We start from the raw sequence: 24,077 nt of genomic DNA on the forward strand, positions 1-24,077 counted from the left end.
TTTAGAAGCTAAATAAAAGTGTAGGAAAACCCGATGCCCTGAAATTCCAAGCACAATGTCAACACACATTATCTCATAGCACAGAGGAATCACAAAGTGTCTGCTTAGAGAGTCCCCGCCCACACTTGGGGATCTTTACTTTGTAAACATCACCAGGGGATTAAAATTTGAGAAGTTTCTTTCATGGAGAAACCTCTTTAAGCTGAACAAAAGATCCTAGGTGAGAGACGATGGTTCACTAAGACTGCGGTGAAACAAGACGCTAGTGTTGCGTTTCATAACGCAACGCTAGCGCACGGGGGGGAAGGCGGGGGGGGGGGGTTTGGCCCAAATGCATGTGCACTTCCAGGAAAACGTATGAGATCGGTAACCATGGCCTGCTTAACAATTGCATGCGTTTCACTTGAAAGAAATATGTGATGTGGCCGAGGCTCGACCCCCAAGCGCTAGTCCGCCCTTAAATGTGGAGTGGAGCTGGTTGCTAACCACCTAAAAAATATTTAAATATTTAACAATGCATTTAAAGGAAACCCACCATGAGGAATCTACCATAGAAGTAGATTCGATTGTAGATTCCTCTTTCTTGCCTCTGCCCTAATCTGTAATTTAATAATCCTGGAACCTAACCTAACTTGTCAAAAAATAATTTTAGTAATATGTAAATTAACTGCACAGGCTACTGGGGCGTGTACTAGCCTGGTCGGGTACTGGGAGCTAAGGACAGTACACAGCCCAGTAGCCTCTGCAGTTAATTTACATATTACTAAAATAAAGTTTTTCACAAATTATCTTAGGTTCCAGGATTATTTAACTACAGATTAGGGCAAATGTAGGCAGGAGGAATCTACAATCAAATTTACTTCTGATTGTAAATTCCTCATTGTAGGTTTCCTTTAATAGGGAGCAGTTAAAGAGATGAGGGTTAACACTTTCCACTTTCTCCCTATATAGCTCATAGCTATATTATGCTATGAGCATTATTTTCAAACATCGAACTGAAAGTGAAGTGGTTAATCCTCACTACTCAGAACTGTATAAGCAAACACAGGGAGATTAGATGTAAACTCTGAAGACACATACTGTACAGTCTGGAATAAGTATCTCTACAGGAGGGAGACAGATTTTGAACAGCCTAAGCCCTTATGCACACAACCTCTGTTTTTGGCAATGTCCTAGTCATGTTTAGAAAATAAATTCATGTTTTCATGTTTAGATAATTAAAAATCATTAATTTAAATATTTTAAGATGGGGACTTGTAGGTAATAGTCTGCTTCAAGGGTGTGGTCAAAGTGAAAAGACGTTGCAGCTGTCCCAAAAAACTAACCAATTGTTTCTTTTTTCTTACATTAAGTTTTACATTTCAGGTTTTTCTCATTTCCATTTAAGATCCCCTTGTTATAGGTCCCCTTGATATAAGTAACGCAGGAGGTGGTCAAATGGCTAGTGACTTTATTGCCAGGCAGTCTTAGGTATCTGGACACAAATATGGTGAATTTCTAAATGGTTTGAAAAATTGTTGAAAAACGGATGGCCTGTGCCCATGCCTGGGTATCATACTTTAGACTCTTCCCATGAGTGACTTAACAGAGTCATATATATGCAATTGCTTTGGAATGTTGACCATAACTGTTCAAAACAACAGGAAAGTAATGCATACAGAAGTGTACTGTGGTTGTCATAATCACAGCCTAAAAACTAATGTGAAGAAACCAACCTCTGCACTTGTCCTCATGCTTGTAATACGAGGGAGGGCAGTGCTCTACACAAGCACCATTGTGTAAACTGTAATGTTCCATACACAGCAGGCAGTCTGTGTTCAAAGGGCCTTTACATGCATTGCAGCTCCAGTCGCATTCTGAAATATACGTAAAATAATAATATAAATAGTGCACATATACAAGAAAGGAAATAAAGCTGGCAAAACATATTCCAATTGTGTGCAGAATATTACAAGAATAACATATAATAGGAATTACCATATATACTCGAGTGTAAGCCGACCCAAGTATAAGCCGGGCACCTAATTTTACAGCAAAAAAACTGGGAAAATCTATTGACTTGAGTATAACACAAGGATTAGAAAGTCATTGGTTACAGCCTTTGTAGTATATAGCCAGCCCTATGTATTACATAGCCAGCCCTCTGTAATATGTAGCCATCAAGTCCCCTGTAGTATAATGTCAGCCCCTGTAGTATATAGCCAGCCAATCCCCTGTAGTATATAGCCAGCCAGCCCCCAGCAGTATATAATCAGAAAGTATTAGTATAGCCATATAATTTCCCATTTAGTCCACCATGACGGCCCACAGGGAGGATTACCCCTTGACCTCTGCAGGGACAGAAAGAAAATGTCCCTCCCCCTGCATCCCTCTTTAGTGTCTACCATATAACTACACTAAGAAAGGATGCAAGAGGTTTATTTGTATGTTACTTCACACACAACAAACCATACAGTAATGTTTTAAGGGTTGGGAAAAAATTCTAGGCTTCATGGTGGACTAAATGGAAAACGAATTACTGGTGAGTCTAATTCTCGCTTTCCATGATGTCCCCCATGACGGTTCACTTGGAGATGTACCAGATGATTTAGAAATTTTAGAGAGGGTTACTGCTTGTAAAATCTTTCTACCAAACGACAAGTCTCTAGCAGAGTGTAAGTCCAATCTATAGTGTTTAGCAAAAGTTCCAGCACTGGACCAAGTCACAGCTTTACAGATCTGAACCAAAGATGCTCCTGCTTTTTCCGCCCTGGAGGTGGCTACTGCCCTGGTAGAGTGGGCTTTAAGATTTGCAGGTGCTTCTAGGCTTTGAAGGGTATAGCACTCCCGGATAGTCCGAGCAATGGTGATTTTTATGCCTTTCTTCCTTTATTCTTCTCCTGGCACTGAATAAACAGGTTTGACTCATTCCGCAAACTATTTGTTACTTCAAGATAGTGCAGAACTACTCTCCTCATGTCTAATGTATGCCAGTTGGCGTACCCTGGAGATTTTGGATTCGGGCAAAAAGAGGGGAGAATTATCTCCTGACTACAGTGAAAGTCTGTTGTTACTTTTGGAAGAAAATTGGGATCAAGCATCAGAGAGATCCTGTCCTCAGAGATTTTTAGATAAGGTTCATTTGTAGATAGTGCTTGAATTTCACCTAATCCCCTAGCTGTTGTTATAGCAACAAGGAACGCAGTTTTTAATGTTCCTAACACTGGAGTCTCTAAGGGCTCAAAAGGCCCTTGCATAAGACCGTTCAAGACTAATGATAGTTCCCATGGTGGTGTTTTGATGGGAATCTTAGGTCTAAGTCTAGCAGATGCTTTTAAAAACCTTTTTACCCACCTATGTTCAGCCAGAGAGATGTTAAAAAAGACACCGAGGGCTGAGACCTGGACCTTTAATGTGATGGTCTTTAGGCCTTTGGATAGACCTGCTTGCAGGAATTCCAGGATCTGCTGTATGTTAGGAGAAGATACATTAGGAATTTCAGGATGGCATAAGGAAGAAAATCTTTTCCAGATTTTTAAGTAGATGGCCGAGGTCACCGGTTTCCTACTTGCCTGTAATGTAGAAATGACTTTATCAGACAGACCCTTAGCTCTTAACATCTGTTTTTCAGGATCCATGCTGGATCCAGGTTGGGATGATAAACCGTCCCTTGATACAAGAGATGCTTCCTCCGAGGTAGAAGAATTGAATATTCCAATGCCATGTTTTTTAGTGCTGGAAACCAGCTCTTCTTTGGCCAGAGGCTCACTATTAGGATGATTCTGAGATTCTCTTGCCTGATCTTCTGTACTGTCCTTGATATTAACAAAAAGGTAGGGAAAGCATAGGCTACTTTTACATGGCAACTGTGACTCAATGCGTTTAGAAGGTAGTCCGGACTGTTTTTTTGTAGAGAAAAGTAGTGGTCTACTTTCCTGTCATCTCTGGTGGTGAACAAGTCTATTAGAGGGGTTCCCCATCTTTGGGTTAGTTGAGTGAACACTTCCTCGTTCAAACACCACTCGTGAGGATCCAGAGCGTGTCTGCTTAGGGAGTCCGCTTCCCTGTTCTATGATCCTTTTAGGTGGATTGCGGTCAGGGAGAGAACATTTTCTTCTGCCCATAAGAAGATCTTTCTTGAAAGATTGGGTCGGAGTGATCGTGTTGTCTGACAGTATCTGGAGTTTTTTTTTCCCTGGAGTTGTTCTGAGCATGTCTTTAGGGTTTCCCAAACTGCCTTTAACTCCTTGTAGTTGGAGGATCTGTCTTTTTCTGCATGGGACCATTGGCCTTGAACCAGTTTTCTTGGCAGTTTTGCTCCCCAACCTGTGTTGCTTGCATCCGTCAGGATAGTTTTAATTGGCCAATTGTTCCATTTTAAGACTCTGACTAGATTCTACATCGTGTTCAACCAGTTCAGGGAATTTTTCACATAGAGGGGATCCTTATTCTTTTCTCCAGTTGATTCTCTTCTCCAGGAGATTGTCCAAGTAAGAAATTACCTGGGAGGAGATCCCGAGCTCTGAATTGATAGTGCATCATTTGATTTTCTGGAGATAAGACCATGAATCTCAGGAATTTTTGAGAGTTGGGGTGGATTGGGACGTCTTGAAAGCCTATAGTGCAAAAGGCTGCGTTTTTTTCGGAATTAGTGGTGTCGTAGACTTTAGAGACTCCATCTTTAACTTTTTTTCTTTAGGTTTATGATCATCCTGTAGGACCTGTTTGGTTTTTTGGATTAGAAATAGGGGTGAGTAAAATACTTTCCTCATTTAATGGGATGGTACAGAGCATATAACATTCTTGGTTAGTAGGGACTGTACTTCTTTCCAAATGATATGATGAAGATGTGGAGAAGAGACTTTTGTTGACACAAATGTTTGAGGAGGCAGTAAGTTTAGTTCGATCCTGTAACCTTCCTGCACTACTCCTAGAATCCATGCGGTCTTTATGTTTTGGTTCCACTGGGAGGAGTAAAGAGCCAGTATTCCCCCATCCTGGCATCATTGTTTTTTAGCAGGATTGGGCAGGTTACTCTGGGAGGCACTGTTTCTTCTACCTCTACCCTCTTTGCGATAACTCCACCGGCCTTGTTTACCTTTACCACGGTAGGATGGGTATTTTTACTGGGAATCACGAAAGGAAGGTTTCCCCTGAGTCTTTGGTTCTGGCAACTCCTTATTTCTGTCAGCCGCTTTTTCTAAGATATCGTCCAATTCTGCACCAAATAGGAATTTGCCAGTGAAGGGTATGAAGTCCCCTGACCACTGTTTTAGCCAAAGGGTCATATGGGCTGCTTTGGAAAGGGCACCTTCCTTAGCTGAAAACCCGACACATTCACCGAGGCATCTGCAATCTAAGTGGTGGCTGATTTTAGAAGAGGAAGACTCTGTAGAAGCTTTTCTTTTGAGGCTCCACTAATGAGCTGATTTTCTAGACCATCAGCCAGAAAGTCATAGTTCTAGCGACTGAAGTAGTTGCGACATTTGCTTTCAGGTTAACATCGCTGACTCCCATGTCTCTTTTAGAATGCGGTCCAGGGGATCCCTAAGTTGAGTTGCGTCTTTGAAAGGGAGGTTGGTGTTCTTGACCACTTTCGTGACCTGAACGTCTACTTTTGAGATTGAATTCCACAACTTTGTTTTTCTTCATCAAAGACAAACCAATTCCTGAATTCTTTGGCAACTGAGAGCCTCTTTTCTGGCTCTTTCCATTCTTCCTGAATAAGGTCCTCCAGCACATTATTGACTGGAATAACTTTTTTTCTTTGCTTTTAGACAACCGAAGAGCTCACCCTGCATCCAGAGTCTCTCTGACCGCCTTTAGTAATGCTAGTTGTCTAGAGAGAAGAGAAATCTAGATTCGGACTTTTTTTCTTGAATTTCGAGGATTTGCTCCTCTTTACCCCCTTGGTAGGAACAGGAAGCATCATCATTACCCGAGTCCACCTCTTGAATGGGCTCAGGGGCTTTGAATCTCTTAGGAGGAGGCCCTTCTGGAAAGAGAGAAGCAACTGTGCTTTTTATTTCAGACTGGAAAATGGATCTTATTTTATCCATAAAACATGTTTTTTCCTCACGCATAATATTGTCTACACAGTCCTTGCACACTGTTTTTTTATAAGAATCAGGGAGTTTGTTAAAGCACATGATACATCTCCGGGAATGAGGAGTCTTGGGTTTGGATTTATCATCCTTCCTTTCCTCTTTCTTCTCCTTTTTTCCTAGGAGTGAGAATAAGCTACAGTATAGAAGAAGGGGATGTTTATAATACAGGGCCCCCCTCCCCACGCCTCCCCCGGACTTACAGAAGTCTGATTAAGGGGTTTTTGGTCCATTCTTGCGTTCACCTACAAATACCTGTAGACAAGGGAGGTGGGTGAGGCATGAGCGGAAGCGGGTGCAGGATAGGACGTGACAGAGTGAACGCTAAGCTGTGGAGTGCGACACAAATAGAATACAGATAACATGGGCCAGTCTCGGTAGAAGGGAAGACTACTAGCTGACGCTACCCGGCTTTTTAAACTTACTGCTCCTCGTTCCTGACTCCCGAACACCTAAGGGCAGAAAGCCAATGTCACTTCCAGTGCGACGCGCTAAACCGGAGGTCGTCATTGCGGCCTGTGGAACGCATGATGCACGACACATGGTGCCGCCACAGATCGCAGAGGGACCGCGGGATCGGCCTCATACACCTCTGCTCCTTTTGTTAATGAAGAGCTGAGATAAAAAGTCTGACAATCATGGACTGTTGAGTTATATGAGCTACATTATTGGATTGTAGTACTAACTAGTTCCCCAAGATGGCACTGCAATCTATTTAAACTATTGGCTGCCCACAGGATTGAAGGGAACCTGTCACCAGGAGACCCATTTTTAGCACTCCTCCAGTCCCCACAGTGCAGAGTACATACGCTGCCAAAGTGTTTTTGTATTAAAAATTGGTTTTACATAAAAAAAAATATGTTATATTGTACCTTTCATTAGCATCTGCTTTGTGACTAGGCAGTTGCCAAACGGGAGGGGCTGGAAAGGAGCAGTTCCCCCCCACCCTTGGGGAACAGCTACTCCATGTGACCTTTTCAAACATATGAAAACACACATCACTTGGCTTAGCGACGCCCCCTGCTCCTCTATAGCCAATCCAGAGTGTGGGGAGTTATTCATATATTTAAGAATGTCACATGTTTCCCAAGGGTGGGAGGGAACTGCTCCTTTCCAGCCCCCCCTATTGGGCAACTGCCTAGTCACAAAGCAGATGCTAATGAAAGGTACAATATAACATACCTTTTTTTCTGTAAAACCAATTTTTTTTATACAAAAACACTTTGGCAGTGTATGTACTATGCTCTGTGGGGACTGGGGGAGTGCTAAAAATGGGTCTCCTGGTGATAGATTCCCTTAAAACTTTAATAATACATCAGTTTTTGGCTAATTTCACACTACCATTTATTCTTTGCCTCTGCTAAAAAAAAAAGTAAAGAACTGAGCTTTAACTTAAGTTAAAAAGGCCATTGACATCAATGTAAATTTTATGTCATCCGTTATGGTCGGTTAGGCAGGCATCCATTTTCCTCAAACAGAAAAAAAGATACCTGCCTAACTAGAAGGTAATGGGTGATAGAAAATTTACATTATGACAATGGGATTTTTAAGTGATATACAACAAAGTGTTCTCTACAACACTTTGTTGTATATATTTCCCCATAAAGTACTTGCTTGTCTTAAATAAAACAAAATAATAAAAAAGTCAAGCAAGTATCCCTTTCACAAGATAATCAAATAAAGGAATATGTACTGAAATATATACTCCAAGGCTTTTCTCATCCTTATATCCAAATCCAGTGGCCCTAAACACAGTGTGCTAGGTGCAATTTGCCTGTGTAGTGTGCAGTGGATGCCAGATTCATGATTTGGGGCGCCCATTCTTCAAGAATCAGGGGCTCCATGCACTGCTTCGACAGAGTAGACCATTTTTTTGGTCTACGACACAATTCTGTCGAACTTTGCGTGTTCAATGTGGTACACGGTCCGAATGAGCACCGGGACGCCCATTTCAGTGCAGAATTTTGTGTTGCGTTGTGTACAGTGCAGCATGCACTACACAGTGTTGCGTTGGCCACAAATATGTCTCAGACACATCTTAACCCCTAGGCGCATCTGGACGTTATAGAAGGTCCAAGTGCGGGAAGATACTTCTCGCTTCTGGCACCTGCTCACGAACGGTGCCGGCACCAGAAGCAGTGGCTGTCAGCTGTATATTACAGCTGACACCGCGCTCTAACACCCGATTGCGAGTGTTAACCTCTTACATGCTGCGGTCAAGCAAGACCGCGGCGTATAAGGGTCTTCCCCTAAGGATCGGATCCCCCTTGCCACCTATTGAGGGATCTGATCCACTTCTGGGCAGCCCCCGAGGTCTGCCAAGTGCCCTGGGGCTGCCCGATGTTCTTTTCATGCATGTGTCTGCATGCCAGACAGTTTACACTGCTCCACAATGAATAAGTATTGTAAAGCAGTATATTGGACTTGAACCAGCGATCAGAGCCTCGCTGGTTCAAGTATGGATAAATTAAAAAAAGTTAAAAACTGTAAAGTTTAAACATTAGAATAGATAAAAAATTAAATACATAAAAAATGATGAGCCCCTAAAATGTCCCTTTCCTATAAAAACACTTAATAAAGTATAAAAAAACCTACAAACACACAACCCCCCCCCCCCCCATATATTTGTTATTGCCGCTTCCATAACAATCTGTATAATAAAACAGAATCGTTACTGGAACTGCCTGTAAACAACGGAAAAAAGCCCCCGCAAAAAATGTTCCCAAAAAAAGATCATTTTTAATTAATACCCTTTAAAAAATACTCTAAAAAGTGATTTTACGCACTCTAGAATAAGACCATTAAAAAGAACAACCCTTCTTGCAAAAAATAAACCCTTAACCAGATTTGTCAGCCGAAAGAATAAAAAGAAGGTATTGCATATGAAAGTTGATGATTCTAAAATTAACATTTTCACCAAATTACTTTTTATTCAGTAGAAATGGGGAAAAAATTAAAAACCCTATATAAATGAGGTATTTTCGTAAACGTGGCTACCCATAGAATAAAAATAATATACCATTTCTATGTGGTATGGAAAACGGCCAAAAAAAACCCACATAAATCTTCCTAAAAATTCTTGATTTTCATTTCCTCCACCAACAGAGTTAATAAAATCTCACCAATCAGCTATAGATGCCCCAAAATTATGTACCAGAAAAGTGCAAAAAAATGTGGCAAAAAAAATAAGGTCGAAATTAAATAAAGAAAAAAAATTATAGCCTGTACAATTTGACATAGCAAATCTGATCTGGATGGCGCCTCCTTTCATTCTATGCCCAGCCGTGCGCCCATACAGCAGGTTACCACCACATATGGGGTATCGGTGTACTCGGGAAAAATTGGGTAACAAACTTTGTGGAGCCTTTTTTCATTTAATCCATTGCAAATGTTTAATTTTCCACCCAAAATGAGTGTATTGTGAAAAAATATTACAATTTGTAGACTGCACCTCCATTTTGTTTTAACCCCTATAAAACACCAGGGTTAACAAACTTCTTAAAAGTGCTTTTTCATATGTTGAGGGCTGTTGTTTCCATAATGGGGCAATTTACTAGTCTAGCTATTATTTAGGGCTCTCACAGTCAATTAAAAGTTGAGCAGGTCCATCTAAATACAGGCTTTGGTGATTTTCCCAAAAATGTGAAAAATGGCACCCAAATTCTGAGCCTCATAACATTCTAGTAAAATGTGTGGAATCTTAAAAACCCATACCAATATAAAGCAGATATTTAGAAAATTTAAGTTATGAATTTGTTTGGGTGCTATCAACTTTGCATTAGAACTTTGAAAATAAAGAATTTTTCTACATTTTTGGCAAATTTTGTTTTTTTCATAACTAAACACAAAAGATATCATCCAAATTTTTAAACTAATTTGAAGTATAATGTGTCATGAGAAAACAATCTCAAAATCCCCTGGATATCTTATAGCGTTTCAAAGCTATATGAACTTATAGTGACACAGGGCATATTTGAAATATGGGTCCGCGTCCTAGAGGCCAAAATAAGCCCGAAGGGGTTAAATACCTGTGCAAGCAGTTTGCACATGAAAGAACATGCAAAGTCCAACATAAAACTGGACAGGGACTAGTAAATCTGGACCTCTATGTTCTAGTTCAGTAGCAATGCACACTTAGACTGATCCCAGACAAAATATATTATGCCTGGAATAATCTGCAGGGTGATACAGAAGTAGTGCAGGTGGTGGGATTTGAAATCCCCATGATCTGTGAAAAAATCAACAAAATCAGGAAATCTGCAGCATGTATATTTTTTATGCAGATTCTGATGCAGACATTTGCAATATTTCTCTAGGGAGGTTAAGTCCTGCTTTCCTTACAAAGTCATTATACTGAAGAGTGAAACTTGCTCCTACACAGAGTAACAACCTGTGAACCTGCAGCGCAGAGGGGCTTTAGTAACACCCCCAGAGCCCTTTTGGTGCATTAATATCATTTTAAAAGTAGGTTTTAGAAAGAAGGAGGCCATGGATAACAAATATAAGAAGATCACCACAGTCACAGTGTCTGGATCTAAGAGAAAGTGCCCCTGGTTTATCATGATGGATTTGGTTTTGGTTGAAAGGTAAATTTCCTTTAACAATAAGCGCACATTACAAATAAGATACATACAGATAAATAAGTACATACACTTTATGTAGGGGGCTCAGGGGACAAGCCTTCTCTATACAGGGAGGCTGACTGATGTAATATTCGGGAAGTAAGAGTTCTCCTTACGGACACTGCTGATTTAAGCCGCCATGTAATAATCATCAGACAACAGCAGCTAACTCCCACAATTGTTGCTGCTGACCATCAAGGCAGTTAACCTTTTAAGTGCTGTGATTGAACACTACTGGGGCACTTGAGGCCATCATATTGTGTGTCATACTGGCGCACATATTACAACGTCAGCGTTCGGCTGACATCACGAAGCCTGCGACGGACCGTGCCGGGATACGGAGTCGTTGTCGGGTACGTGATGGATAGAAGAGGACCTGCCAGGAAGTGAAGGGCCTTGGGAGGTGAGTACACTTTTTTTTTTCCTTGACTCGAGTATAAGCCAAGTTAGGGTTTTTCAGCAAATTTTTTGTGCTGAAAAACTCAGTTCATACTCGAGTATATACAGTATGCTTTTTGTGCTACATTAGTCACAAGAGTGTTATATAGTACTCTGCATGTCATTACTTACCTTTGCATGTACCACTGGTATAATCTAGATAATACTGCTGGGTGCAGCTTTCATATTGACACTCTCCAAACAGAAGAACCTTTTTTGGATCTTTGCATGCAGAACACCTTTCTGCTGATTCACATGTTAAACACTGGCTATCACATGCTGCAGAAAGGAAAAAATACAACTGTCATGGTATGCATAAAATCAAATGTCGTTTCCAAATACATACTTTCCACAGATATCACAGAAATACAGTTTGAATCAGTTTCTGGCCCCTATGTGACTCACGGAAAAGGAAGTATTACTGATTTATGCAAAATATATTGAAATATAACCACATTTAAAAGGGTTGTGCTTGCAAATTTTTTGCAAGACTGGCGTGTGAGGCTGTAAAAACAAGAAAGCACCTATACTTCCTAGTCTATAGCCCTGTGCCTCGTCACTGCCACTCTCTGTACAGGATGTATGTAATGGTGTGTCGGTGATCTCTCTCCAGGTCCTGGCTGTGGCCTGTGTAAGTACTACATAGGCTCTGGACAGAGGCTATGGAAATTATATCACTGCTGTGCCTCTATATACATATAGAGACCAGAGTTCAGGTGAGACACACCTATGGACCAGAGGCAAGTATTGCTACTTTCTTGTTTTTACAACCCCCCCAGAAAGACAAACCGCTTTAAGGCTACAGTCAAACGAAGGTATGGAGGACGTATATGCGGCGTATATATGTCCCCCATACACTTCTATGGCCTCACGTGCGCTGTGTATTCCTGTGGAGAGGGGAGGCGGTGAGCAGCTGCTCCTAAATTTAACACCAATAATTAGACAAAGAAGTGTTTTCTATGTGTTTTCCATGTGTTTCAGCAGATGCAAAGGTAAGAGGTTACAAAAGGCCATATAGGATTGAGCCAGGAGCTGGTGTGGTGCAGGGCTATATAACATCTATTCATTTAGTTGCAGCAATGATATAAAAAGGGTATATTCTTATCATAAAGACAGTAATATTTGGGTACAAGCTAGGCTGCTAGAAGTGTGATCTGTGGAATCAGTTTGCCAATCACATGACACTCAGAATGTAAGTTTTTTAACAAAACACACTGGCATGTGAAATTGGAGGGGGAATTCAGAATTTCTTCTTTTAAGTATCAGCCAAAATGATAACTTTCTTTTTGCAGCAGCCAAAAATGCACTTAAATTATCTCCAGTCACAAAGCAAATACAGTTATTGAAGTCTTTCAGAAGTCATCCACTTGTAATCTAAATCTTAGATGAAAGTGCATCTCTCTGGTAAAATTCTCTGAAAAGACCGAGCTGTTCCTCTTGTATTAATACTCCACATTTCTTAAAGCCAATCTAGAGGTGTTTCATATCTGATGGTTTATGAAAGGACACCTCCGTTTTAAGAACAAGCCTGAAAAAAGGTTGCTGAGTAATAGATATAAGCCTTTGTTTCTGACTTCTGACAATATAGTACTGTAGATTGTACTGCAAAAGTGTTCTCAGCAGAAATCACTGTCTGGCTAACAATAACGTGTCCTTTCTTGAAGTCACCTGAAGTTACAGTCTATGAAGTTGTTTTTCTTTTTAGTTAGAACATAGAAGAAAAAGTATGCTTATTTTTTTTTTAAATGTGCATCTTTTGACATATTACTCTTTTCTTGTGTTGAGAGAAACCCTGATTTTTCTACAATCAAACTGAGAAGATAAAATACTTGTTGCTAACTGCTTTAAAAGTGTACTGTACTGTAATTGCCTACAAGTTACCAAATTTCCACACCTTTTCATACCTTCCATGTTTCCCTCTGATAACTTTGTGTAAATCAGACATTTGGCCACTCCTTCTGGTGCACCTGTTTTCTTCCGAGTTGTAAAACAACCCAAAAAAACAAGTGCAACAAAAGCTGTGGCCGCGGCAATTACATACATGCCTGAAACATTTTTGTCTGGAAAGTTTATAAACTGCTCTGTACAATGATGTGTATACTTCAAAGATAATTTAGGAGTTGGTAGACTACCTTTAAAGGATATCTACCACCAGGATGAAAAATTGTAAACCAAGCACACTGACATACTGGTGCGTGACCCCTCTGGCAGGATCTGTCCTTCTTTTAGCTTCTAATGCCCTTGCTTTTAAGAAAAAAAGACTTAAAAAATTATGCAAATGAAGCCTTAGGCTCATCTGAAAAATTTTAAAAACCATGGCATAAGAAGCTAAAAGAGGAGTGGATCCTGACAGAGGGGGCACACACCAGTATTTCAGTGTGCTTGGTTTACAATCCTGCATCTTGATGGAAAGTTTCACTGATGGTAGATGTGTAGCACTTATGTGCACATTTATCTATGCAGTAAGTAAAACTGTTCTTAATGAATAAAGAAACGGCACACTTACAAAGAAAGAAAGTTAAAAAAAAATAATAAAAATGTAAATTAGCCAGTGGTGCTCAGGCTGCAATCGCCAGCTTTTAATTTATTCTCCCCCTCCCCCCACTGTTATATTACCGCCTGCTCCCATCTGACGAGCAAAGAGATGGCTGTTGAAATCAGAGAGTCAGGAGCTCTCTCCTACGTCCTTGGGTGGGAGAAGATGATACTTTTACAGTGTGGGGTGTGAATAAACTAAAAGCCAGCAAAGCCGGGCAGCACTCAGGTGACGTCATACATAATTTTTTTTAATTATTTTTCTTTATTCAGGGATGGTAATAAGTATTTTTCCTTTAATGCATAAACACAAATGATTTAGGGTGCATTCACACGCGGTATGCCCGTGGTGTGCTGGAGAGGAGGAGGAAACAGCGGCGCCGTGTGTGGCACCGTACCGCTGCCGTGACGCCTTTGCCATCTATGGGGACGTATATGGGGCCGCAGATTTGCGGCCGCATGTACGTCCCCTCAGACGGCCGTGTGAATGAATCCTTAATAGTATTATCACAATCTCACAAGAAATACTTTATCTCCACTATGTAAAATGCTCTTTCATGTTTGGGAGATGTCAGGTAACCTTGTACATTACATTTAAATGCATCCTAATTTACTCTTCGGTAAACGGGAGCAATTGCTCTGTGTAACTTGAGTGACTTTCATCCGCACCTTTACATATATTTCCATCACGGTAATATCCCTGGACACATGACTGTGTACACATCCCATTGTGAGACAAAACAAAACCATCCTCACAGGATGTACATGAATTCAGACCTGGGCCGCTGCAGCTTTTACAAGACAGGTGACAACCTGTAGGAAACACAAAGATTTTACCACAGGAATTCCAGACACATGCAGACAAAACAGCTTCTTTAAATACTTCTAGACAGTTTTTCATGTGTGGTAAACTTTGTTTATCTTTTATTTTAAAATCATGCATCAGATGTAGAAATCTTCAACATGACTTAACTCATGTTAAACAAAAGCAATTTAAAGGAAATCTTTCAGCCAAAACCACTTCCACTAAGAGTACATTCTTGCAGGCTATAAATACACTAATCCAGAAATTCATATTTCATCTATGTTCTTGTTTTTTTGCCACTGAATTTTTTATTTTTTTTTGTAAATGTGCAAAATGTGCTCTAGAGGGCATTAACAGATCCCCTTTGGGGTCCTCTGATCACAGTCAATGCCCTCTCCCCTGCATTTCAGATACACCCAGATCCTGTACCTGCTCAGTCCACCTATGACACCTGAAATGCAAATATGAAGACGCTATAGGTGGACTGTGCAGGTGTGGGATATGAAGAGAATTAACATCAGCAAGATTAGGCAGTGTGGAGGAAGTGATGGGTCTTATTCAGCGGTAAAACTAAGAGTAAAATACATTAACGACCTGCAATAACAATGTTAATGTAATGGAAGGCCTGTATCCCTATGGGGAACGGAATGGATGTGGTTAGTTTATGCTATGGAAGAGCAGAATATAAAATAAAGGAGTGGTGTGAACGTAGCATTAGATTGGTGGTTTTTATGGTCTAATGCAGGGTTAGGGAACCTATGGCTCGGGAGCCATATGTGGCTCTTTTGATGGCTGCATCTGGCTCGCAGACAAATCATTGATTAATAGCTCCATTGGTTAGGTGACAGTGCCTGTGTCATAGTGTAGAGCAGCCAAACCACAAAGGGGAACAATATATATAACAAATGCTCCAAATGGGCACATGAAACATTAATACAATAAATCAGAAAGAACCATGTGCTATGCCAAGAATACAAATTTTATTAATACATAGAACAACACACCAAAAAAACCAAAAAAAGGGGAATAAAAACATTTAAAAAGGAACACAGTCCTCTATACATAACCAGAGGGAGGGTAGGGTATATGATAAGTACCCATAAAGACCACCTCCCTATACAGCCCCCAAACCTTTTAAACCTGTCCAGCAAATGCAGTACAACAAGTAACAAGCCAAAAAAGGTATATGCCAGAAGTACCAATGGAATGTGCTGCCCTGCAAAGGCAGGGGAGCCAATATAGCAAAAGGTAAAGTATGTGCAATGATAGTTACCAATAGGCACCGGGCTGGCAGGGAAAAAGGGGGAGAATGGGGGCTGGATGAGGCCCCACGCGTATCGCCACACCCAGTGGCTTCCTCAGGGGTAACTGGTGTGATGGGTGACACAGTATAAATACCTGTATGAATAGAATTAGTGGTGGCAGGTGTGGAGCGCCATGATGGAAAGATGGGCGCTCTGCGTGCTGCTTAATGTGGTGCATGTGTTGTTCTATGTATTAATAAAATTTGTATTCTTGGCATAGCACATGGTTCTTTCTGATTTATTGTAATAGTGTAGAGCAGCATCCACTCCTCTCTATGACCCAGGTACCATTGCCTAAGCAACAATGGCAGCAGCGCCTGGGTCATAGAGAAGAGCGCGGGAGTGATGAGAAGCCGCTGAAGGGAGAGCAGGTAGGTGAGTATTCCATTTTTTTTTGCTGTGACTACCTATCTACTGGAGGCATGTGCTGGAGCTACCTATTAACTTGGGGCAAGTTTGTGCTCGCATTACCTATCTACTGGGAGGCATGTGCTGTGACTACCTATCTACTGGGGCCTGGGGGCATCTGATGGGGCTACCTGTCTACTGGGAGGTATTTGCTGTGGCTACCAATCTACTGGAGGCATGTGCTATGACTACCTATCTACCTTGGGCATGTGCTGTGGCTACCTATCTACTGGGGGGTCATGTGCCTTGGCTACCTTTCTACTGGGGTCATGTGCTGTGGCTACCTATCTACTTGGGGTATGTGCTGGGGCTATCTGTCTATTTGGGTGTATGTGTTGTGGCTACATATGTAATGGGGGGATGTGCTGGGGCTACCTATCTACAGGGGCATGTACTGGGGCTACCTATCTACTGGGGGGTCATGTGCTGTGGCCACCTAACTATTGAGGGCATGTGCCTTGGCTACCTTTCTACTGGGGTCATGTGCTGTGGCTACCTATCTACTTGGGGTATGTGCTGGGGCTATCTGTCTATTTGGGTGTATGTGTTGTGGCTACATATGTAATGGGGGGATGTGCTGGGGCTACCTATCTACAGGGGCATGTACTGGGGCTACCTATCTACTGGGGGGCATGTGCTCGGGATACCTCTTTACTGGGGAGCATGTGCTTGTTCTACCTATCTACGGGGGGCATGTACTGTGGCTACCTTTTTAATGGGGGCCATGTACTGGGGCTACCTATCTACTAGAGGGGGAGTCCTGTGGCTAACTATCTACTGGGGGACATGTGCCGTGGCTCCTTATCTACTGGGGTACGTGTGCCGTGGCCATCTATCTACTGGGAGGCATGTGCACATTGTATGGCTCTCATAGAATTACATTTTAAAATACGTGGTGTTCATGGCTCTCCCAGCCAAAAAGGTTCCGACCCCTGGTATAATGTATCATATAGCTAATGCCAAATTGTGATTACAAACCTTACCTTTACAGGTTCTGCCCTCTACATAAAATCCTGCTGGACACTCTGGAAGGCAACGATCGTCAAGAAAATAGTATCTGGAGTATTGACACTTTAAACATACACTTCCTGTGTCCTGCAGATTTGCTACACAATACTGGCACTGGGGATGACAGTCTAAAAAGAAAATTAAAACTATATCATAAAACTTTATTAATGATATGTGCTTAGAGTTAACTATGTTTCATAGTAGTTATTTGTGTAAATGAAAATGTGGATTGTCCAGGTAAAATATTATAATGTAATATAACATTTAATAATACTTAAAGGGAAACCGTCACCAGCGACCTCATTTTCACTAAAGACAGGTTACAAAAGCCTATCACACTTGTATTGCAAATATGCCTTTATGTCTTTTCTAAGCATTTGCATTACAACATAATTGTGTGTTATAACTTACCTTGCATCCTGGGGTTGGGCTTTGGTTTGGATGGATATAAAAAAAAACAACAACACGTGACTTGTCTGTGCTGCAAACTGCTCAGCTTTTGGCTCCACCTTGTGCTCCTGTACAGCTCCCCTATCCTGCTCCTTCGCAGAGCTCACAGCCTGGTGAGGTGACATCAGTGGGAGAGGGAGGAGCTTACAGGAGCACAAAGATTCTGTCAGGGTGAACGGTAAGTTATAACACAGAGTTATATTGTAATGCAAATGCTTAGAGAAAGCAAAAAAGGCCTATATGCAATGAAGCTCTAATGGATTTTTGTACTCTGTCTTGAGGGAAAAACTGTTTAAATCTCGTTTTAGCCGGTACTGGTTTTAGCCAAGAATAGCCAGTGCTATTCTTATATGGCTATTTACAGGTGATACCTTTACTAATTTAATGACATAAAATGCTTCTAAGTAATTGACATGGTAAAACAGAACCAGAAGAGAGGAACTTCACACCATAAATTTGGCCAGAAGATAACCAGTAAGTTCTCAACATGTTTATTTTAGGAAGTGTATATGTAAATTTCCCAGGATATAACATTTTTGAACCATCTTTCTCTGTGTTTCTCTTATTTATTACTCATTTTGGTAATTCATGAGCAGTTAGCCAAGTAGGGGTTACCTTGTTGGGGCAGTATGATACGCTCCAATCAGTGTCGACAGTGTCAGGCTGTTCAGGGAAAGCCTTATCTGGTAATATCCATTTGTCCAGCTGCTCACAAATTATTTTAAGAAATTGCAAAGTAACTTTACTACACAGAGTTACAGAGAAGACTATGTATAATGCAATTATTTGATAAAACAACCAATTCACAAGTGGTGACATTTCCTCTTCAGGAACCTAGCATTATCAGCTTGAATCAAAGTTTCTTATAGACAGCTTTCAATTACATTATTACAACATTACTAATTTGTTTTTACCAACTCAGAACAGTACAGTAAAGAAGTAACTGGTTGATAGCAACAATACATGTAAACACATATGTAAGTTGTAGTTATATCTCTGACCCATAGAAAACTACTAAAATGATGCCAGAGAATAAATGTGCAATGAATCAAAGTAGGTTATTACCAAGTGATCAAATACATTTCTGAAAGGAATTTATTATGCTCAGAATATATATGATTAATTATATGTAGACCGAAATTAGTATTTCATTTATCATTTAACTGCATGTGTAGAGAATAATGAAATTTTAGTAATGGGTATAACAGAGTGACCTCAATATTTGAATACTATGTGCTGAAATACTTCATCATCAAGCATATGGCCATGTTTGCAACCAATGATATTCTGCCCAAGGGCTAGTAAAATGGTATCTTATATTGATAACTTTAGAAATCTATAAGGATTGGTAAATGAGTTACCAAGTCATAATTGTTTTTCATTTTTATTATATTAACCTCCCCCTGCCCTACAGATCTGGACTGGAATGGAAATCCTATATTTACATTTTCTTCTAAGCCGCCATTCATGACAGTAATGCTGCATATTACTAGAGGTACAATGAAAAACTTCAGAGCAGTTTTTTATGTGTAAGCATAAAATGTAACTCAATATGCAGCCATTTAGATGTACAGTCTACGTATTAACAGATTGCTCATACTAACGTGTGTTGGTTTATGATCTCACAAACAACAACATCAAATTAATGAAATGAAATACAAATATTGACGTCCCGAAATCTACTTCATTTGTACCATATTACATGATGGAATCTAAAACATTACATTTGCAATAACTGCTTTGCAAAGCAAAGTAATCCTCTGCTAATCTTATAGTAGCAACTCTTGCTTGTAACTGCTGATTACAGAACTCTGCTTTCCTTGAAAGAGAAATGAAATCTCTAAAACAATAGTGATAGTGCATAGCATATTCTTCCACTTCATAAAATATTAATGCACAAATAAATTCATTACTATGGGTATATCTATGTATTCTAAGATTCTTCTTTTTAGTTAAGAATTTTCTGTTTATGTCTATATGTTTTCCAATTGTCTCCCATTGTTTATATTTATTATAACCAGATGTTTCAGATATGACAAATTCTTTAAAAAAAAAAAAAAGAAAGAAGAGGAAAGCAGGGCAAACTTAGGTCCATAGTTTTTAACTGTGGCAGTTATTTTTTACTTATATCTGAGGCACATGGTACCTGTAAAAATTTAATAAGGAAACACTGCTCATCTAAAATAACCATGAACAAGGCAAACTGGACTGTAGTCACTCCTCTATGAATGAATAAGAATTAGAATTACGTTTGACACTACATTTCCGAAATGTATGCCTTCAAAGCCATTTAAATTGATGTATAGGTAGCAATTCCGGGCTTCTGTCCACTCTGATATAGTGCATGCTGTAACATGGATGGAAATAGATTAGTGTACTGCTATAGACGTAACCTTGTGTGCCTCTGGAGAGCAAGACGGATACACTGCAATCAATACTTGCTAAAAGGCCTCTGAAATAATTCTTCACTATTTGTAGTTTTGTATGAACAGACTGTACAGATTGAAGCACTGTAATTTCAAATTTTTTATCAATTTTACTATTATATGTATTTTACCAACAAAAATAGCTGGAGTAATAAAACCTACATTAGGGGCAAAATATATCAGACAATGCTTCATAGTGAGAAGAACATGGGAATAGGGATCTATTCACCTCGGCGAGCTTCTTTCATAAACGCAATTGGATCACAGACCAATGCTCACGGGGAAGGACTGTATAGGGCTGCTCAACATAGACAGCGCTTCATAGCAGAGATATAGAAAAAAGCAACGGTACTCACCAGCTTAGATGAAACAGTAAGAACATCCTTTATAGTAAGTGAAACATGCAGAAAAGGTCTGTTGCAAGCCTTGGCAACAAGGCCGTTTCGCGCACAGTAACGCTTTAACAAGCCGATGGTGCCGCCTCCCCGGTTCATCACATATATACACGTGATTACAGGTAGGCGGCGTCACCCAAACGTTAGACAATGTGTATCTTAGCTTGCAACACAACAGTGCAAACAAAATAGTATCCAGTGAAACAAGAGACACTCGGTGTGTGCAAACAAGTGATTCTTCAAAACATGGACAGGAGCACCACAGATCCAAGGAGGCGCGAGAAACACGTCTAATTCCAAACTGGAAAATGGGGTGCAGAATCGACCTTTCAAAATCACTTGTTTGCAATAAAGGACATACTTACTGTTTCATCTAAGCTGGTGAGTACCTTTGCATTTTTCTATATCTCTGCTATGAAGCTTCATAGTGAGAATTTGTCAAGTCTGCAGTAGCAGCAAGAAGCCACTTTTAATAGGTAAAAGATTAAAATAACAAAAACATAAAGCACACCGCCCAATACAGTATGCTTATGAAATAATTTTAAAAGTGATGGTAAATAATTTTTGATTTTTATCCATAATATTAATATTGTGTTTATCTATATGAAGTTTTTTAACAGTGTAGAACACAACTTTCGAGGACATTGTAAATTAATGGGTGGTCCCGAGCATTAAACATCACATCTTTAAACATGAGACGCATATTTAACAGTTTTTTGCACAAACCAATGCCAGGTCTGACCTGGTTTAGTTTTGACTAGTGGCACAGCACATAAAAAATTCCCCCATTGTAGCTCTAGGTAGTATGTAGGCTAAAAGCTCCTTTTTATTTAAGCGTGATACACAAAATAGTAAAAAAATAAATCCATGAGGAAATGCTTACCAACACAATAACCCACTAAATTGAGGTACTGCCCAATGGGGCATGAAGTCTTGCAGTTTCCACCAGTTAGAATTGCATGAGGATGACATGTCAGACAGTGTGTATCAGAGGGCCCACCGCATTCCTTGCATGAGGGATGACAAGCTGCAACAGAAAACCAGGTACACATGAGATGTGTGCAAGAAATATATTTCACAATTAGAACTACTTATAGAGACAATGGGGCAGATTTATCAAGCTGTCTGAAAGTCAGAATATTTCTAGTTCCCATGGCAACCATGAGAGGCTGACATCATCGTGCCTGCGACAGACAGCGCAGGGACACGGAGCCGATGCCGGAGCATTGTTGTATAGAAGACGACCTGCCGGGGGAGCGTCGGAAGTTGAGTAAACGGTTTGTTTTTTTCCTACAGGCATTATGTTGGAGGCAGGTGCTGCAGGCTATATACTAGGGGGCTTCCAGGCTACATACTACAGAGGGGTGGCAATCTATATACTACAGGGGCTGGCAGGCTACATACTACAGGGGGCTGGCAGGCTACATACTACAGGGGGCTGGCAGGCTATATATTACAGGGGGCTGGCAGGCTATATACTACAGGGGGCTGGCAGACTATATACTACAGGGGGCTGGCAGACTATATACTACTGGGGGCTGGCAGACTATATACTACTGGGGGCTGGCAGACTATATACTACTGGGGGCTGGCAGACTATATACTACTGGGGGCTGGCAGACTATATACTACAGGGGGCTGGCAGACTAAATACTACAGGGGGCTGGCAGACTATATACTACAGGGGGCTGGCAGACTATATACTACAGGGGGCTGGCAGACTATATACTACAGGGGGCTGGCAGACTATATACTACAGGGGGCTGGCAGACTATATACTACAGGGGGCTGGGAGACTATATACTACAGGGGGCTGGCAGGCTATATACTACATGGGGCTGGCAGGCTATATACTACATGGGGCTGGCAGGCTATATACTACATGGGGCTTGGTGGCTATATACTGGGGGCGCTGTGACCAATACATTTCCCACCCTCGGCTTATACTTGAGTGAATGGGTTTTTCCAGGTTTTTGTGTTAAAATTAGGGGTCTCGGCTTATACTCGAGTATATACAGTATTCTTTCAGCATCTAATGTTGAACTTGATTGGGCAACCAGTTGTCCTAATAGGCAAATAATAAGGTTTTATCATGAACCCATTTAAAGCTAAAAAATGTACTTACCATGACAAGCTGCATCCTTGCTAAAAAATCCTTCGGGACATTGTAGCAAGCATGTCCCATAGTGCAGAAGATTCGGAGAAGTGCAGTCTGTGCAGTTTGAATGATCCTTCCCAATACAGCTTCCACATGTGGAGTGACATTCTGTAATAAAGCATATGCATGAAACAATGTACTACTGTACCAACACACAGCATAGACAACATCATCCCAGGAAGAACAAAAACAGTGACTACAGGGTACTGTTCTACAGTAAATAATTTTACAATAAATAATTTTTTCAGTCTTGGTAAACTTTAAAATAAATGGGGTACAAAACAAAGCCAATTGGTCCAAATCGGGAGCCCTCAAACAATTTGTTTTCTGTTTTTTGCCATGTGATTTAAGTTGAAACAAATTAAAAATGCAAACAAGGATAATAAAGCAAATCTGCAGAGTTGAGTTGTATGTAAATGTGTTAATTCAGCATTACTTTATTCTCAGTGCAGTTGTTGGACCTGTTATCTACAGATGTGCTATTAGACAAGACATCAGTTGTAATACTTGGGACCAACAGCTGGATAGAAAACTGTTGCCATTGCTATTCCAATGCCAGAAATACCAACCTTATATGATAGGACATCCATATACAAAGCTGGAAACCCCTTAAACAGTGCATCTGTTTTTATATATCGCTCTTTGCTCAATAGAAAATAGAGTGGTGTATAAACTATCCCGATGCTGCAGACAATACTTGCCAAGAAATGTTTAGGAAATTATATGATTAGCAGCTATATTAATTGTAAATGTTCCTTTCTGCTCTATTATTTTTCTGCTCTATAAGCAGGTTGAAATTAATCAAAAATGCTAATTTTATAAGCATCCATAAAGATTCATATATTTCCCATTTTGGAACAGACATTCACAGATGTGTCCTTATATACAGTTCAGGAGTTTTATGGCTTTTACCATCTTTTCAGTCCAGTGCACTGAAGTCAAATGAGGCATTAAGGGTGTCATTATCTTCCCCAGTATAAAATTATGGTGCAAAATGGGTTGTCTTCTTCCAACTATCATTTCCACACTGCCATGTTTACAGTAGATCAAATCTGTACTGTCAGGGTTGAGGAATTTAGATAGTTGCTCCTTTGTGCTATCTAAACAGTTCAGTCATTAAACCTACCAGGGCATGCACCATCTATAGAACTGGCACAAAACAAAGCATACTTACAAAGATGACTCAACAAAGAGCCACTAAAGTCTGCAGCATATGAAAATGTAGCATTTAGAGTCAAGTTGCTACCACCAATTGATGCTGTACCTGTTTACCAAGTAGTTATCATGGCGCAGACAAGCCAATAAAACTATGCACAACCCCCAAATAAGTTTTTGGAGGGGCTCTTCCGAATGCCTTGGCTGTTTGGCTCTGGAGGCTTTATCAAAGGCTACATTCACATGAACGTGTGCCCGCCATGCTAAGGTCGGCGCCTGGGAGAGGAGGA

The 24,077-nt window shown here is 40.5% G+C and overlaps 1 protein-coding gene across 1 annotated transcript in view; it reads right to left on the reverse strand.

The window, feature by feature from the left end:
• Positions 1-24,077, reverse strand: part of FRAS1 (Fraser extracellular matrix complex subunit 1) — a 340,675-nt gene that overhangs the window by 122,942 nt on the left and 193,656 nt on the right. The window contains exons 19-24 of the mRNA XM_072115515.1: positions 22,600-22,740; positions 21,358-21,501; positions 17,179-17,331; positions 14,348-14,491; positions 11,276-11,422; positions 1,716-1,856 (exon numbers count right to left, since the gene is read on the reverse strand). Of these exons, the coding sequence (XP_071971616.1) occupies positions 1,716-1,856; positions 11,276-11,422; positions 14,348-14,491; positions 17,179-17,331; positions 21,358-21,501; positions 22,600-22,740 (870 nt within the window). The remainder of the gene's footprint in view (positions 1-1,715; positions 1,857-11,275; positions 11,423-14,347; positions 14,492-17,178; positions 17,332-21,357; positions 21,502-22,599; positions 22,741-24,077) is intronic.

This window comes from Engystomops pustulosus, chromosome 1 (assembly GCF_040894005.1).
Source record: "Engystomops pustulosus chromosome 1, aEngPut4.maternal, whole genome shotgun sequence".
NCBI lineage: Eukaryota > Metazoa > Chordata > Amphibia > Anura > Leptodactylidae > Engystomops > Engystomops pustulosus.